The 18,990-nt window shown below is 44.2% G+C and overlaps 1 protein-coding gene across 5 annotated transcripts in view; it reads right to left on the reverse strand.

Annotated features, from left to right (window-relative positions):
- dnm2a (dynamin 2a) overlaps positions 1–18,990 on the reverse strand; it is a 28,082-nt gene that overhangs the window by 8,386 nt on the left and 706 nt on the right. For 2 of the 5 annotated variants that reach the window (XM_034539556.1, XM_034539554.1), the window contains exons 2-15: positions 13,087–13,160; positions 12,707–12,856; positions 11,572–11,775; positions 10,867–10,965; positions 10,624–10,784; positions 10,371–10,513; positions 9,429–9,564; positions 9,261–9,328; positions 8,538–8,676; positions 6,142–6,228; positions 5,042–5,112; positions 3,605–3,656; positions 2,611–2,622; positions 472–582 (exon numbers count right to left, since the gene is read on the reverse strand). In XM_034539556.1, coding sequence (XP_034395447.1) covers positions 472–582; positions 2,611–2,622; positions 3,605–3,656; positions 5,042–5,112; positions 6,142–6,228; positions 8,538–8,676; positions 9,261–9,328; positions 9,429–9,564; positions 10,371–10,513; positions 10,624–10,784; positions 10,867–10,965; positions 11,572–11,775; positions 12,707–12,856; positions 13,087–13,160 — 1,507 coding nt within the window. Of the gene's footprint in view, positions 1–471; positions 583–2,610; positions 2,623–3,604; positions 3,657–5,041; positions 5,113–6,141; positions 6,229–7,702; positions 7,842–8,537; positions 8,677–9,260; positions 9,329–9,428; positions 9,565–10,370; positions 10,514–10,623; positions 10,785–10,866; positions 10,966–11,571; positions 11,776–12,706; positions 12,857–13,086; positions 13,161–18,990 lie in introns of all 5 variants that reach the window. The other 3 variants (XM_034539557.1, XM_034539558.1, XM_034539555.1) reach the window with 3 other exon arrangements.

Raw genomic sequence — 18,990 nt, forward strand, 5'->3', positions numbered from 1 at the left:
GCGTGAATCAGTAGAAAGCGATGGTAGAAAAGGTTAGATTTGTTTATGTTAAGTTCTATTGGAAATACTATATGCTTGATAAGATTTGAAGTAGTGTGCCGTTGTGGGTCCTGATATATGCGTTATTGTTTCACTGGGGCGATGTTTGCTTTCTGTGCCCTCTGTCCTACTGTCCTAGGGCAGCGACCTGCAGCCGCAATGACCTCGGAGTCCTTCCTCCCATCAGAGTCCTCCTCACCCCCCCGCCTGCCCAGTGTTCAGACTACCTGTTCATCCAGCTACAGCTGAACAGTAGTCTGCACATTGGTTAGGCTGGGCTGGGACGCACACACCTCCAGCCACCTTTGGCGATGACACCACATCTCCACATCTCCCAACAGAGCCACATACAGTATCGTCATCAGTATCCATGTCCCCCCCCCCCCCCATCTCCAGTGAAATACAGCATTGGAAAAAACATTCCTCTCTCACCTCCTCGTCTTTGTACCAGGACAGGGACTCTGCAGTCAGGATGAACCAGTACTCCTTGGAGCCTCCCTTCATGATGCTGATGTTGAGGGTTAGCCAGCCTTTCCTGATCACCTGCACGACGAGGAGAAGATGAAAAGAGTAGATATGAATGGGAATCTTATTGATTGAATGAGAGCCCAAAAGACTAATACATGCACAAGAATACATGTCTGTAATATGGCCAATTGTATGCAAAAGCATCAAATGGTTTAGTTGAAAACACTGAAAAGGGATGTTTTTTTAATAAATCCTTCAACATACAAACGGAACCAGATGGTGTCCAAACTATGCTAACATGGACACAAACACATAGACCGAAGGTCGACGGTGGTATGTCAGTGGGTCAGTAAAAGCTAGCCTGCTAGTGAACTAAATAAAGCAGGGTTAGTGGGGTTAACTGGATGCAGATATACGACTGCTTAAGTAAAAGCAAAAGGCCGGCGTTAATAGGGGAAAAAGGAACTGCAACGGCTAGTTAGCCGAGCTACTGGAGTTCATAGACGGCAAAGTGGACGTCTAAAGTGGAGAGATGGAGAGGGAGGAAATGCATCAGACTGAGAGGCAGCGTAGAGTACATCACTGAGGGAAATTAGGACACATTTTAGAGGAGCCCTCTTAGCTACATTGTCCTCCATTTCAAGTAAACTATCACTATGAGCCTGAAAAGTGTGCTCTTGTTCTAAGTAAAGCAAAGAGGGAATGTCCATTACAAAGTCTGCTCTAGACCTCTCGTCTGCACCCCCTCTCCCTCCAGCAGAGGACTAGAGTAAGTTATGGGGGGGGGGGGGGGGGGAGGTTAATTCCACAGCGCCAACATAAACATGGGAGAGGAAGCACATGCATAGAGGCTTAACTGTAGTTTGCCTTGGCGGGGAAATAATTTAAAACTTTTCAGAAACAAGGCGTTTTAAATCTCATATATTAAAGTCTTTAAGTCAGTTGGAAATGTTATATGGTTATAAAATGTTATAACATATAAGTTGACACAAGAACTAGAAACAATGAGATACTAAATAACTACACTATTTGACGTAGAAATGTTATATCCATGTTGAAAGTGGTTAATTATAGATGCACGATTGATTACAAACGAATCAACGGAAGGAAATAAGAATAATTAGAAAAAGAAACATGCCGATTTACATTAGTCAAGATAGTCAGTAGGTTATGAAAATAAAGGGATCTTAAGAAGGAATGTTTTGCTTAAATCATTGGAAAACATCCCACAGCCATGACCAGTCACCACACAAAACAACAAACCATTTTGATCTCGGAATATAGAAATAATAATTATAGACGGGTGGTCTTTTGGATATGCAAGAAAGTGTTTTAACGTGCATTTAATCTAGAAAGGAAATCATTAGACATGAAAAATGTCCCAAAAATCAATACTTTTACTGTGTTGCTGATTTAAATGTCCCCCTCCCCCCCCTCCCCTCCCTGTTTTGTCCCCAGTGTCGTTTAGGATGATTCTCACAAGGCAAACTTTTGAGTCACAATGCATGAGGCAGCAGCAGAGGTAGCAGACATGAGTGCTGACGCCATTCCCCCGTCAGCGGTGGAAGAGTTCCTCATTGTCTTTGTTGTCGTTTTGGGAGAACACGCAGCATTGCCAAAATAAAGTGGTTAAAATAAAGTCTCGTTTTAAATATTTTGGTGGAGAAAAAGTTGAAACGTTAGTAGGAACCCAAATGCGTGCAATAAAAAAAAAAAAGACAATTACTGTCTTATTCAAATTAAACCGGCGAACCTGCCATGTGTTACCGTTGAGTCAGTTCCAAATTACTGGTAACTGACTGCTAATGCCATCATTGTAATTGACATCAATTTGATCCGTCTGGAGACTCTACCTTCTCCTCGTGGACTTCTCCCAGTCCGACAAGCTGCAGAGGGGGGTGGAACAACTCATTATGGTGAGGTATCAAATCCTGGATGTGTAGGAAACTGTTATCTCAGAGCATTTGGTATTCCCCCCCCCCCCCCCCCCCCCCCCCCCTAACCACACTGGCTGACCCGTGTGTGATGGCCTCAGTCCCTCTGCATGGTCTACCCCTGCTGCCCCCCCAAGCCGGGTGCGGTTTAAATCTTTGGAGTACTTACCAGAATCTCACCCTGCAGTGATGGGAAGGGGAGGGGAATTGAAGCAACGGGGTGCAGTGTCAAACCAAAGCAAAAGGAAATGAGAAAGGAAGCAAGCAAAGATGAGAGAGGAGGACGAGGAAGAGAGGGGAAAGGGTAGAGAAGACGGCAGAGAAACAGTTGATAGAAAAAGGGTGAAATGGTGGGGATGACAGGTTTGGAGAGAGCAAAAACAGAAAGGAAACAGAAAGTAATAACCCATGAGACAACCAGAGAGAGAGAGAGAGAGAGAGAGAGAGAGAGAGAGAGAGAGAGAGAGAGAGAGAGAGAGAGAGAGCAAGAGTTACATGCAATTAGAATTACTTCAAGTAAACCACACTTTGATTATGTCATATTGTTGCTCAGCTCAGGTCCATGCACAGTCTGAATTTCAACACAAAATATGCCTGTGAGTTAATGGGGAGTTAACAAAACAAAACAACAGCATTCTGTAATTAACTGTTGCTTTGCTGTCGAACAACATGCCTGGGTCACATGCAAACAGCAATTAATTAACAGCCATGGAAACAAACGCTCGTTTCAGGAAAAGCAGGGAGGCAGATTCTTCTGTAAGCTCATTAAAGCAACTCTCCCCTCACTGAAACTGTCTCTCTGGTGCTGATGAGCAGTATTATAAAATCACATTTTTTGGGATCTTACAAAACACACATTGAAATAAAAAAAAAATTAAAAAAAACACACACTAGAGATCGGATTGTATGAAACATAAAAAAAAAGAAGGAGAAGGACCGGCTTTAAAAAGAGCGTGGACAACGTATGAGGACAAGAAATAAATGGGACCGGGTACAATTATGTACGGAGGTATTGTTCAGTTAAGATAGATTAATGGCTCAGTGCTAAACCATTGCTGGAGTGAGATATATTCACATGGTTGACTAATAGGCTGGTAATGGGCGACATCAGTCGAGGGAGATTGAATCTGGTGAAAAGGCCAGAGCCCAGTTATAACACATACCTGGTTGGGTATGGCCCTCTTCTTGTTCGCAGCTGTGTTCCTCTGCTGGGCACTGTCATTACACAAAGATGGACAGAAAAGACAAGACATATTAATGGCAACGCGCCAAACCACCAGCTTCAAATATACACATTAAATAATCACGTGTCACTTCTATTCCAATAATATTCTTTTCATTTACAATATTATGATACTTGTGTTTTAAAGCCTTTAGTCTCTTGTGTAAATTAACTGTCTGGGTTTTTAGTGAAAATCAGTTTTTGAAGCAAATATATAGCCCTACACACACGAAAGGTGAAATTGTCTTATGGAGGGATTTGGACAACAGGGAGGGTCAAACTGTCCCTCACACACACACACACACACACACACACACACACACACCCCTACATATTTTCTGTGAGCCCACCTGTTGCTGCTGTACCCTGGGGAGCTACCATCTTCCAGCCTTCTGTAGTCAAGACTGAAAGTGATGTCATGAGAACCGTTAAACAGCCCGAGCTGACGTCCGATACATTACAGCAATCTTGCCATGCGTAGGCTAGGCATGAACTCCCACACACACACACACACACACACACACAGGGGGCTTGCTTTGTTACTCCGTCAACGTGTTAACCGACACACAGGAGGGGAGCTCCACTCAACTACATGCTACTGTAACTGCTACACTAAGGGGCCATGTTAATTCAACCCAAACTCTAAACCTCTGACAGCCAGCAGAAACATCTGATCAGTCATGCGAGTTAAAAGCTACCTACGTCAGAACTTATTCTTCAAACGGTCGTTTCCATAACCAATTTAACGTATCAAACTATTTTTGCAAATGTAATCCACTTCCATAGAGCTTTTCTACCATGTACCTTAAAATGCACACACGAATATGTGAATTGAAACATGGCAAGTGACTGCTTTGCAGTGTGCAAATGTAACAGCAGCCACAAGCGAAACCGGTGAAGTATCAACGCCGCTCCGTCCGTAGTTAGTGAGCGTTATTTAGCAGACGGGAAGTCGATCCATCAAGTAATCGAGCCGTGCTTCATTGACTTCCTTTGCAGGGCGGAGAGAGGTGGGCAATTAATGCGACCTTGATCACACTGTGGCACCCACCTCCCCCACAGGGAGACGCATGTTCTGATGTTGCTGGATCACTAATTGGCATGCAACATCCCACTGAGGTGCCGCAGTTCACACAACATGCGGCTGACAATAAGCAACGCGTTGGTTGATGCAGTAGCAGTGACGTGGCGGTGGTTCTGTTTTGGTTCTGAAAACAGATCTTTGCCTTTGTAAACGTCAGGAGTCACAAGTGCCACCTCAGACTACGCACAACGTGTAGTTAATGGAGATCACAATGCCTGTGCTGAGACTGGGGTCACCGACATCAAGCTGTAAGTTGGGCTTGAAAAGGTAGGGGGAGGGGGGGGGTGTACATACTTGGCAAAGCCTATGAAGTCCTCATGATTGGTGTTGATGTACGACAGCTCAATGTCAATCAGCAGCAGCACCTTGATAAGAGGCAGAACATCAGGATTAGGATGGAGAGGTCTCAATTAAATGCCACTTACAGAAGTCAGCCATGACAAAGTGCTAGGTCTCACTTCTGAGACCTCACACTTGCACAGAAACAACCCCGAGAGAGATTACGTCCTAAGATACATTCATACATAGCTTATCAATGCTGCAAGTTGCAGATGTGGCGGAGTTGACAACAATATGACTTTTCAGCTTATAAATCAATCCAAATATGCATCACTTCCTGCCTGTGAGAGATTCAACAAAAACCTCAAACCCTCATTAGTCATGTTATTAATAGACTTGGGTCTGACAAAAATAACATTCTGAAAACAACTTCATTTATCATTGAGTGATCTCTAGAAAACTGTCCCACGTCTATCACCGGTGCCAATCCAGCAAACACTGATTTAAATAAAACAGAATAAGTCATACGTGTAATGGATTTTTCCACTATGATAAAGAATGGGGCTCCGCTGTGAAATAATCATCCATAAACAACTGTTCAACAAAACAAGAAGTTGGAAAATATTTGTTTACGGCATCCGTGGGTTTACTTTTTGGTCTTAAGAAAACCTTGGAAGATGCAGTGAAAAAAGGGTGTGTCAATTTATCTATATTTAACTATATAAATCAGCTAATCATTAGATTTCAATCATCTTGTTAATTTAAGATGGATAATAGGACATTTGATCGACTTAGTTGAACCACGTACGAGAAATGGGGCCCTGGCAAGCCAGCGTTCAGGAATGGAGAGGCCATATTATATATTGTCATTGTTCTCCATTTGACCAATGAAGCAAAACATATCGGATGCATGGAAGGGGGGGGGGGGGGGGGGGGGGGGGGTCACACAATGCACTGTTTTGTCCCTGATCACTTGCCTCTCAGCGTAATATTGGAGGACATGTTAATTGTAGCCCTTACTGCATTTGTTGTTCTACACATGAAAAAAGATAAGCATCAAAGCCTGAACCGGAGAGTGCACTTTGCATGCTCGAGAGTCCACTTAATCAACTCACCTGGTCCTTAGTCTTCCCTTCTCTTTCTCTGACGTGGGTTGTGACGATGCGCTCAGTCTCCTCTCGGAGTCTGGGATAGGAATTGAGCTGAAAGGCAACACAACGCACAGCTGCAGCACTGAACAGGGACACACGCAAACACACACACACTTACATGTGAGCTTGAGCTTAGTAAGACTTACCAATAGGTATCAGAGAGAAACAGGAGTGAGAAGTGAGAATAAGTGGAGAACAAAGAAAAGGGAAATAGGTAGTCAAGTGACATGTCAGTGTCACACATAACAACCACAAACCGACATACACACGAAAACAGATTTTGAATATAGAGTGATCGTCTGTTCTAAAAAGGTGATACGTGTTTTTTATTATAAGCCAGGGATGACCTCATGAATTAAGAATCAATGTAGCAATGTCAACACATTCAGAACAATCATGTCTAGCTGATGGAGAGTATTAATACGAGTGAAGTGTGGATAAGAAGGGAGAGTGACAGAATGTGGAGAGGCAGAGGTAAACTCTGGAGACATGTGTGCATGTTGAATAATGTCATGATGCGCAGCCCCTTCCTCCGTCCACACGATGGCAGCGCAGCATCGTTGCTATGAAAACACTCCACTCAGGCTGCCACTGCATCCAGGAGCCATTACTATCATCCCCCCCCCCCCCCCCCCCCCCCCCCCCCCCCCCCCCCCCCCCCTCCCCCCTCCCTCCCTTCCATTCGGTTCAGCCCATAGTGGGTCAGCGAGGGACCGTCGCCGGGCTCTGCTCGCCCCAGACGGACAGACGCTCGCTCTCTCAGTCGGAGAGGGAGAGAGAGGATGCAATGTGGAGGTGGGGGTGGGGGTGGTGGGGTGCAGGGGGGTTGCTTTAATGAGCGGATGTGGAGATCAAATTTTAAGTTGTGCTTAAAATTTCTGATGTAAATTGTGCGTCGGTACTGAATGCGAATGGTATGGAGCCTCCCAGAGGTTGGAGAATAGGGATGGGACGCTACACACGTTCGACGCACTGATGGCAGGAGTGGAGATTACACCGATTTCACTGGGGTCACCATGACAGACATTTGGAGAGGAATTAGAGATGCACCGATTTCAATCTTCTTGGCCAAACTGCCGATTCTGATTTTTTATTTTTAGTTTCATGACAGTTGTTTTTTTTAAATTAATTGTGTGTGTGTGTGTCATAATAAAACATTGACTTAAAAAAAAAAGAAAAGCTGCACCGTTGTAGGAGCTCCCCTCAAGTCGTTTCAAATATTTTCAAAATGGTTCCTCCAAGATTTATTTGGGACACATTACAAGCAATATGTCTTCTTCACTCATGCGGAAGAACTTCAATACCAGCGACATGACGTGTGTGTGTGTGTGTGCTGCAGCTGCCACTGTGTGAGCAATGTGCATTATGTGTGTGTGTGTGTGACGTAAATTGAACCGACACATGTCACTGACCGGGCAGTCAAAGGTCATGGACGGTATTGACGGTGGCCGATTGATCGGTGCATCTCCAAGAGGAATGCCTTCTCTTTTCATGCCATCTTCCCATCAAGTGTGGCCCTGGTTACCTTAACGGCACACTTCATGACGAGTGCGGTGAGCTCGGACACCACAAGGTCCACACATTTGAGGCTGGGCTCTTTGAGTTTGAGGATCTGCTTTTTGACTATCGCCTCGAAAGCCAGGTCAGGGGTGAAGAGCCCCGTTCTGGAAAGGTCATGGGGTCAGATGCATGTTGTTGTGGTGGTGTAGAGAGAAACAGGGACAGGCAGAAAAAAAGGGGAAAGAGGAAGAAAAAAAAAAAGAGGATAGCCAGGAAAGAGAAGGACGACATAAAAAGAGGAGTCTTTGTTTAGTTAGTCATTTCAAGCTGTTGAGACAAATCAAGCATTGGAGAAGGACAAGCCACAGGTCTTTCACATCCTCTTCCCTGTCAAGCCAGTTCCTCTCAAGCTCGGTCAATATTGTAAAGATGGACAAGTCACCTCCAACTCAAAACCAAATTACAAGCATAAGACCCGCCACTTGTTTTGCTGGCTGTGTACTGAGCCATGAGACCTGCAGCTTGTCCAGGCGAGACCAGAGACGCTCAGACAGTCCCTGAAACATCTCGTATCCACGACGACACGTCACCCGTCACAACACTCCACAACACGACAGCGCTGCCTTGCACACAGGGCTAATCCGGCAGGGCTGGGCAGAGGGCAAACCACACAGAACGTTTCTTTTCTTTTTTTTTTGGAAAAAAGACGAGAACTGAACTGATCTCGTTTTGTTTTTTTTTCAGATATTGTTGGAATCTGTTGGCTAATGTTCTGCAACAGCGTACCCTCTGCCTCGCCCGCGGTCGCCCCAGCCCCCAATGCCTCGGCTGGGTCGGGAGATGCTGGACACCGGCAGTACCTTGTTGGTGCACTGCCTGACTGTGTTGATGAGCTCCTGAATGACCAGATCGATACATTTGAGACAGGGCGTTTTCAGCTTAACGATCTGCTTTTTCACGATGGCCTCAAACGCCAGGTCTGGAGTGAACAGCCCCGTTCTGAGGATGCACAGAGAGGCACAGCGACAGACCGATGGGACAGTTAACAGACATGTAGGTCAACAGAACGGATGAATAGACAGATGATTGATTGATTGACTGAAGAGATCTGAGGTTATGGACATAGAAACAGAACATGCGTACGCTGACAGTCACAACAGCGGGTGGGAAGATAACAAAGCGCCAAAAAAAATGCCAATGTAATAAAGCAGACAATCACAAATGAGTGAGACAGAGAGGAGAGTATCAGTGAACACATAAAAGTATTATTGCAGCAGGGGATTAAGGTACGTGTAACACAAAACCTCATGATAGAAACACAAAACGAGTGGATAGTGTGGCCGTGAGGAGAAAGGGGATTGGAAAAACAACGAGAGAAACAACGAGAGAAACAAAGAAATAACGTTTCACATCCAACAGAAAACACTTTCTTTGAATAGGTACTGTTAGTCTGTGATGGCAAGATTTATGGATTACAGTAGACAGCTCGCATGAAGGGAAAGAAGCAAAGCAGTATTTTGTGTCGAAGCAGAAAACAGGCGTTTATTGAGCTGTGTTTTTATTTGTTATTCCGCTCCACTTGCCTGACGCCATGGACGTTCTTGATTGCGTGGCTGATTTCTCGCCTCAAATCCTTCTCGTCAAACACAATCTGGGAAACGGGCGAGATCCAAGTGATGCTTTAACAAGTCGAGGCAACACGGCAAACACCATGACAACCGTAACCAATGTCCTGTTCATGGCCCACTGACCTTGACCAGTTCGAAAGGAAAGCGTTCATGGAAGAGGCGATTGATTTTGGCGCCACCCGAAAGCTCGTTGGTGTCCACCTGGTCCCCGGAGCCCTCAATGCACTTCTCAAAGTCCACACCAAACTGCTGCACCATCCTAATGAGGGTCGAGCACAAACATGACACCGGTGTTAATGATGTCCACGCAATTACAGCGCGAGTCTCCCTGGAGATCCACCGCAAACATTACTGTTCAATAAAGTTAGTGAGGAACCTTTAACTGGTTATGAAACAGACTCGGTGTAATACACTCATTACCAAAGATTGGGGTCAGGGCTCAGAGGTGGGTTGAAGAGATCCCATTAGGCTTTTATATTTACACCTTTGAGTAACATGAGGGAGCCTGAATGTTCGCGTAGCTCTGATAATTGTCGCATAATTATAAACGTTGAATCTAATGTGAAAGGCTAGCATAACATTCTGTTGGTTTTACTGAGGAGAGGACAGAGAGAGCCTGTGAACTCGGCCTGAATGTATTTAATTGGTCTACTGTCAATTTTATTATTCAAGATAAGATGACGTGATGTGAAAATGGCAATTCTTGCATAAAAAAAAAAAGGGGTCGCGGTGGGTTGTCATTTTCTAAAAGTGTGTCCCCCGGAAACAACATAAATATGAAATGCATTAATGTGTGTTAGCTTCATTAGGAGACCAGTCAGCGAGTTGCGCAAAGTGATTCATGTGCATGTCACAACCTCTATTCACAAATGTAATACTATTATGTGAAAGAAAACGCTGGCTAAATGACCACATGAATTACACAATATCTGCTCTCAGGAGCAGCAGCCCCGGGCAGTGGGCAGCCAATCTGGCTGTAATAAGTTACACCACCCGGGATCTATCGACTGTAAACATACATTGTATCCTGCATTGTTACCAGAAGCAATATTCAGATGCACTCACTGCAACAAGGCCTTGGTCTTGCGCGTTGGGTCATCTGGACGGAAGTTCTTGTACTCCTCCACCTCCTTCTCCAGCGAGAGGAGCTGACTCTGTAGCTTACTGCGCAGACCTGGGAGAGTGTCTCTGATGTGGTTGGTCAATTGCTAGAGACGGACAGAGGTAGCACTGTTGTTTTAGAGAATCGATGGTATACGTCAGCGAAGGAAATTACTTTTTTACAATTGTTTTTTAAAACAAACGACAGACAGCAGACCTGGTTGAGTGCCTTTTGTAGATGCGGAGTGCCCATGCGCTCTGCCAGATGCCTGTAGCCGGGGTGGGACAGGAAGAACTTCCTCTCTGCAGCCAGAGCGGCGCGAATGTCCTTCTTCCCATCGATGTCTTTCTGACTGCGGTTCACCACACCGATGTAGCCTGCACACCGACAGCACAAATGGTCGCTCTAGACTCTCAACCAAAGTCTGTGAATGTGTTTTTACGTGTGTGCCATCCTCACCTCTGCGCAGTGGCAGGAGTTTATTTTCTAGGATGTCCTTGGCATCCGTCCCCTCATCCATCAGGTCCAGTTTTGTTATTACGCCAATGGTACGCAGCCCTGCACGACATGAGGTGAAACCACATCAGCCACCCTTATACATGTCTTCCAGGATAATACAGAATAATTACGTCTTTGACCAAAAATGTAGCAGACAGAAATACTGACTAAATGGCTCAAGTTGAATCAATAAGGGTACTAAATAAATATGCAATGTTTAATGTTATTTTTCTGTCTCATGGGAAAATAAAACTAGAATTACCACCCAGCCAACCTGTCAAACCGCAGTTCCATTTCATCTCATTAGACATTTGTGTGAAACTGTTCTAATAATTACCATATGGATTCTTGAGTTGGGGCCAAATGGTTTCGTGGAGGTCACAGTGACTTTTCGCCACCAAATTCTAATCAAGTCAATCTTAAATCAAAGGATCTGCGTGACAGATGTTTATTAAATTCCCTCCAGGTGTTCTTGAGATATTGCTTTCATGAGAATGGGATGGACGTAAAGTTAAAAAGGGACCTTGACCTTTAACCACCAAAGTGGACTTCTGTAACAAATGTAAAGAAACTCCCACCAGACCCGGAAACATCCTCCTCCAGAACATTTGTGTTGCGTCGGCCTGATCTTTGACCTCCGAAATTACTAGAAAGCGACACGCTTACCCTGTGGGTCCACCTCCTTTGCGATCTTCAGAGCATCCGAGTTGGCCAGGTCAGTGTTGGCAGGTGTGACGGCCAGGATCAGACAGCTGTCCTTGGTGATGAACTGCATCAGCATGTCTCTGATCTGGTGTTCTATGTCGACAGGCTGGTCTCCGACGGCAACCTTAGTCATGCCCGGAAGGTCAATCAGGGTCAGGTTCAGCACTGAGCCACATGGACACAAGTAGTACAAATGAGATTTGCAAATATGATGCTTTTTTTCCATCAGCTGAGGTTACACATACACACACACACACACACACACACACATCTACAATTACCAGGATTCATTCAAGTAATAGGATTCCATATCCATGCCTTTTCATAAAGCATTTTATCTAGTCTGATTTTAACATAATTTACTTGATGCGTGGCTTGACTGAAAACCCAGAGAGTGATGGATGTGAGACAAACTAGTATTTGGTTATTCAAAAGCTTTCTCAATAAAAAATTAATTCAAAAAAGGGCCATTTCTGTGCTGAGAAAACACACGGCGTATTCATAGTGTTGTTTGTATCTTATTTTTCATGGCAAGATAAATACAGTCTTGTGACAACTTCATTTTCCTCCCTTTTCATACAAAAAAAAGACATCTTTTACACCAACAGACATCCACACCATCTGCCTCAATCTAATATTTTAATGGGCGTCTGGGGTGGTAGAGGAAGCTTTCATCTTGTGTTCGAGACATTCGAGTAGGCAGATGTTTGTTGTTGTAAAACTACATCTAATTTGTTTTTTTACTTCATAAAAGCATTAACGCCCTCTGAGGTTATATTACTTAGAGAGTATAAAAAAATCAATACAATGGTATAAGTAATATGATGTGTATTCAACTACATTCAAATGACTAGATACATAGATGTGAATGTCTGTTTAGTTTGTCTTATAAAGTTACTTCACTATATTGATTTGATACAATCCCACTATTATTAATACAACCAGAGATATTAAAGCAAACAGATACCACGCTAATCTGGTTGGTTGACAAATTCACATCATCTCACAGTACATCTCGTCATATAACATGCAAATGTGCTTTACATAAGAGCAAACAGTGTGAACAGTGTTTTTAAATTAGACTTGAGTCCATTACCGTTTGGGGAGTAGACCCTCAGGTTAATTGGGATGGGAGAGATGCCTTTGTTGGAGCCCGTTATCCTTTCGGTCTCTGCCTCAATTTCCGACCGCACTTCATCAAAATCCACAAACTTCTTCCCTTTGCAGTGCAGGAATTCAGCATATTCTACACACACACACACACAGGGGGAAAAAAGACGTATACACACAGGGGGAAGGGTGGACGGAGCGGAAAGGACAAAGAGAAAGAAAAAGCCAGGAAGAGAGAGGAAAAATAGAAATATTAAATTAAAAGAGATGGATGCAGACAGTGAGCTTAGCTTGAGGCACTGTGGCAGAGAGGCCATATGCGGGGGCAGCGGTGAGGGGAGAAGTGAGCAGGACCGGGACACTCACCTGCTTTATTGTTGAACAGCTGCAAAATGAGAGGCCTGCGGGTAACAATGCCCGATCCACGTGGAAGAAAGTCCCTGAGGAAGACAGACCGAATAAACATAAACACACAGAAATCAATACAGGGGAGGGGGGGGGGGGGGGTTCAGGGGAGGTTCAGGATCGAGAGACAGAGCAACAGCAATTATTCATTACGCTCAATGTCCTTTTCCTTGCGGCGCGGCCTCTGGTAAATTGAGGGACTCAGAGGAATTTCACGCCTCCAACTTGTCTCACAACAAATCAAATGTGACAGTCATTTTCTCCCATCATTAGGCCTTAAGAGATCAATTCATTTCACTCATGGGGGGGGGAATCCACCCTAAAATAGAATTCACAGATCTTATATTGAAACGAGGCTGTAATTAAAATATGATCCAAGGACAAAACCTAGCGCTGCTCCACAGACAGTGAGTAATGAAACAACTCCTCTGGCACTATAGCAGCTGATTTTACCGGGACACAAATACATTTTTCAATTAAATTAGACTTGTTTAAATGCGATATCTCAAAACATGACATAGCGGACCACAGACTCAGAATGTGTCAACATTTAGCCGGTTAAATTTGGTATTATACACTTGGATTTACGTTGAATATGTCAAGACGGTGACGCAACCGTAAAGTAAGGATTTTGAAGCTATTGATGGACTGTGATTCACCAACTACTTCAAAACCAAAAAAAAACATGTTATTGAATACAACTACATGTAGGTAACCAGAGAGAACAGGAGGAACTCTCTGACTTTCTGTTCTCTGACTTTCTCTGTAAATCACACATTGAAACGTCAATACAGCCGATCATACGGCAGCGCTGTGGTCATTGACCCGTGTTTATGTTGATTTTGTCAGAAGATGTCCCGACCATGAAATGACGAGTTGGTCAGCTGGGCTGTCTGTCTCATTCTTTACCAGATGTTGGCAGTGATGAGCAAGTTTTGCTGTTTGCCAACTGAAAAGAGGCTCGAAGGAAGAAGAGATTTAGCCAATTTCATGACGCTGGAAACCCTCATTTCCAAATTTGTGTGTGTGTGTGTGTGTGGGGGGGGGGGGATGCTGTTTATGTTTGTAATAACGTAATCCGTTTAAAATCAATGGAAAAGCTAAATATAAAATTCAATTTCAGGGTGGATTTACACCTCACGGGTGAGATTTTGTAATGTGGTGTTTTTTTGATTGATACACTTCCCCGCTGCTCAATTTACTGCCTATTAAAAAGGACAGGCAAGACTTAAGGTTTGTGGCTGGCTAACGCCTTGGCTGAGTCAATACATGACACCTACAACAATAACGTCTCGACTAAACCAGCCTCGGGACTTGACATTTTTTTCTCCGTGCACATTCTCAACTAGAACCTCGCAAAAGGTATTTACCCCTATTATTGTTTTCAGATGGAAGATAAATCGATTTTTATTTGGATGATTTTTTTTTGGGGGGGGGGGGGGGGGGGGGGGGGGGGGAGGGGGTGAATGCTTTTGCAAGGCATTGTAATGACAATACTCAAATGCTCTTTGTGCAACAATGCATTAATGAGAAACTAACCTAAAAATGAAAACACGTGAACTTTCTCACAATTGGCTCGTCTGTTCCCCTGAACGTGAACAGGGCACGTGAAGAATTTTTAACTACATGAGTCATGACCAAAGTTGCCTAGACAGCCCTCGCATGACGATGCTCCACCCAGTCCTCCCCTCCCAATTGTGACGGCCCCTCTGCTGCTCTGCAAACATACTACATCTGGTGATAATCAGCAGCCCCAGTCCTGGAAAAAAAAATAAAATCAAAGCAGAGCATGTCACTAACCCACATTCTCCGTTCCCTCGTTAGTGCCAGACCTACAGGCATGAGGGGGACGGTGGCAGTGCTCAGCCTGCCTGCTGACTTCAGACTGTTAGCAATGTGTCAGCCACAGGACCGGAGAAAAAGAGAGTAGGTGGGCTACTCTCAGACTGCGGTCCTGTGGTGAAACATTGGGGAACATTCTGGATGTTCCTTACATCAGCAGAAAATGTGGTTCAGCACTGGGTCATGCACATAATGTGGAGCATGCAGGCGTTTGTTCACACGGCGGACAGTATAGAAAGCCCTGGATGAGGAATGGCAGCGAGGGAGACAGAGATAAAGAACAGTGCAACTATCGGCTGAGGGAAAGGAAATAATTAACAGACTGGACGTGATGAATGGCGCTAAGATGCTGCCGAGAGTTCACAGCAACAATGACCTCTTCAAGAAACTGCTAATGTACTGATGGATGTCTCCAGTTACAAGAAACTCTCACTGGAATTTCAGCAGACAGACGCCGTCTCTTTGGCTCATCGGGTGGCCGCTTGTCTAAGATTCACAGTAACACAATGAAGAATCAATCATCGTTTTACGTTTTTTTTTAAAACACACACACACACACACAAATTGTTTGTTCACAGAAGCTCTTCTGAGAAGACAAAAACACACAAGTGCAGAATTGAACCGGTCAATCTTCAGAGACAGAATTGGATGAACGGCTGTATTGAAAAAGAAGCAAGAGGTCAGGATTTTATTATTGATGCGCCTTAAATGATAGACGAGGCCGAGCAGATTGTGTATCATTTCATGCATTATGGATGGACAAGCAAAGAGCATCGGTCTGTGAGCCTCCCTCTACGAGAAGAGAAAGCAAGAGAGAGTAGGGCAGGGAGAGATCGGAGAGCCAACTCCCCTCCCCCTGCCTGCAGGCAGCGACAGACCCTGCCTCTTACAAACAGGCAGAGCAACTCCGAGGTTCTATAGTCCACGGCAGATCCTCCTTTTTCCTTTAGTCCATAGAGGCCTGACAGTGCTCATTTTCAAACATGGAAACCGGTGTGTGAAACTCTGAGGTCATGCTACGCTCTCCCGGGAAGGGACAAGTACACAGAAACATGGTGGTGGTTTGGTGGGACTTATCGCACGGGTCTCTGGTGTGGCATCGCATATATAATTATGGCTACACGCATTCGGGCACCGCAGTCTATTACTGTGGGTACCAAGAAGCCGCACTTGGCAGCCCATCCTTTTCCAGCACTACCTAAATCCAACTGCTCGGTGGGAAATCCCTTTGCTCTCTGCTGTTTGGATGCATGCGCTTCTTCCTCACAGGGATGTCCACACACACACACACACACACACACACACACATCTACAAATATAAAATACTGTGTATACCCATGCTGGAGCCAACAGTAAGTCTACTGCTATAAAATACCAACAGTCATCATATAGGTTTTAATGCCAACAAGGTCACTTTCTGCCACATTCAATTCTTAATGGAAGACAAACAATTATTATTATTTTTTTTTAATGAAGATTTAGTACAGCATTAAAAGGACAACTGTTAAAGTGCTTTTAAAACGCCTGGTGTCTTAGTAATCTACTTGCTACAGATCTGATAACAACCTCCTCCACCCAGACCAGGTTGCTGTGATAGATATGACGTCTTTACTCCCTACTGGGCTGATGACAATGACGTGACAAAATTGAGACACGGCCCAAATAATAAAAAGGCCTATCTATAAACTGAGCGTTAATTATGATCGAATGACGCATGCATCAAAACAGACAAAAGCCAGTACATAAATAACAATGAAAGGTTAAATAGGAACGTTTTTGGATACAGCGACTGGTCCCTTTAGTTTGTGAGTAAGCCAGCAAAGCAGCTTATCGTTATTAAATACACCTGCATCTTGTCATGAAAAAAAGGTGTCTTGGACCTCAAATATTACGGCTAAATGATTGTTACCATAATGCAACTGGTTTTAGTGTATTTAAGGGTATGTTCAACTTACGGTTACCTTTAACAACACAACAGATACACACACATGCTACCAAAGGACGGACACGTTAACAAAGACGTGAGGCTGTGATTTGATTAGCTTCTGTCCAGCAAAGTATGCAGACCAGCCAGCTAATGTTTACTCGTCTCCACTGAACACAGGCCGAATCACATCAACAAAAACAGGTGGCACAGCACAGCGAGCAATCTCTGATCCACCTGAGTTGCCTGGGCTTAAAATCAGGACTATGACAACTAAGAGAGCGTAACTACACATGGTCTAGCAACAATTTCCCCTACTCTATCTGATTGTGACATCAAGAGCTCAGGCAGGAGACAGAAATCGGGGGTGCCTTTTACGTCCTAGCACTAAGTGACTCTGTTGCTATTGTCGTCGGTGCCTTAGGAAGAGAAAGAGGGGTTGTTTGCATGCCTGGGGACACGGGGACGAAGCCAGTCTTTCGCATACAACATGCAACTCACCAAATAAATAGACCGAGGAAACCATAGAGAGTTACCGGCAGCAACAGCAACTCAGTGCTAATGGTGTAAGACTATTGTATTTGAATAAGGTATTGGCTGTTCCTGAGCTCAAACAAGCCCTTAGATCAACAATGAGTCATCACATTGACGCACCTGTTGCTATGGTGATATGCAATACCTCCCAACTACTTCCAGGTTGAAGAGTGACTTGACCTTGAAGCTACAATTCTTTCTTCTACCGTTCCACCATGTCTGCCCTCAAGTTCACCTGCACAGCAGCAACGGGCATCCAAAGTAGCTGCTGTACTTTGTATTGTTTGAATAAAAAGATTGCAAACACTAAAGTGCACTGCTTACAAACTTCATAAAAAAAGATGAGCATGTACAAGAGTGCAAAGTGCTTGTGAAACTTAATTATATGGGTGTATGTTGGTTCTGTCAACAAGCAGAAAAGAGAAGGTCCTGCACAGGCAGCATGACATTTCTCATGTTAATTACAGCTGATGTGTGTCAAGTGCTATCAAAGTGCATAGTCCCACTCAACTGCATTACTGTGCACTGAGTGGTAGTATGCGTGTGTGTGTAACTAAAAGGCCTGTCTGCATTCCACCTTAACAGCCAATGTACTTCCTCTTCTGTGCCAGCTGGGCTGTGTGAGTGTGTGCGATCCCTGTGTGGGTTGGGTTACACACACAGTGAGTGTCTCTCAATGGGGTGGAAACCTGCTAAACAAGCTGCTTTTGGAGTGAGCTTGTTTTGTTTCTTTATCTATAGGGTGATCTCACTCACTGCTGATGTGGGAGAGGACAACAGGACCAGCCTGTTGAAGAGCAGTGCAGCTTAACCTTCACACCACAGAGAATAGAAAGATGTCAAGTGGATGTCCTTAATTTCTTATATTTGGCGAAAAAAGTGAAACAAAAAGAGGAAGATGGAAAGGGAAGTTGTGTCTGCGGCAGATGTGAGCTTGTGCTGTTTGACTGAATTATGACAAAAGACTGTGTGTGTATTGAAGTGAAAAGCAATGTGTAGTATAATGTAGCCTGGATATAAATTCAGTTGCAAACATCCATATCAGTAAATAAAGGTGGCGGCTCGCACTGCCTCCACTGACCTTCCCAAAAACATGTTTGTACTCCCACATCAGAAAGAATAAACATACTAATCTAACAATGCAATGTCACGTGACTCAACAAAGGCATCCACCAAACAGACTAAATAATTAATGCAAAACCAGAGGACTTTCTAGGTGTTTCTTGGAAATCATAAATAGTGCCGAAGGAAAAGGTTCCCATTCAGTACCGAGGGCCGACCAGAGGGATAAAGTAGATAAAGAGTAGATAAACTACCCTGTGATTTACTGAAAATAAAATAAAAAGTGCCACAAAGTGTAATTTAAATACACAAACATCCAATTGATGTCATTTTTTATTCTAAAAGTCTTGTTGAAAATGTCAACATGTAACTTGGGTGTAACCAGGAAAGAAGCCTTTTATTGAGGGCAAATATTGAGTGAAGTCATTGATCAGAACCGCTGGACCGGACATGTTTGAGCCCCTCGTCCAATAAACTTCGGCCCACCGGTTGGCAACGTAAAG

The sequence above is a fragment of the Cyclopterus lumpus genome, chromosome 8, assembly GCF_009769545.1.
Source record: "Cyclopterus lumpus isolate fCycLum1 chromosome 8, fCycLum1.pri, whole genome shotgun sequence".
Lineage (NCBI taxonomy): Eukaryota > Metazoa > Chordata > Actinopteri > Perciformes > Cyclopteridae > Cyclopterus > Cyclopterus lumpus.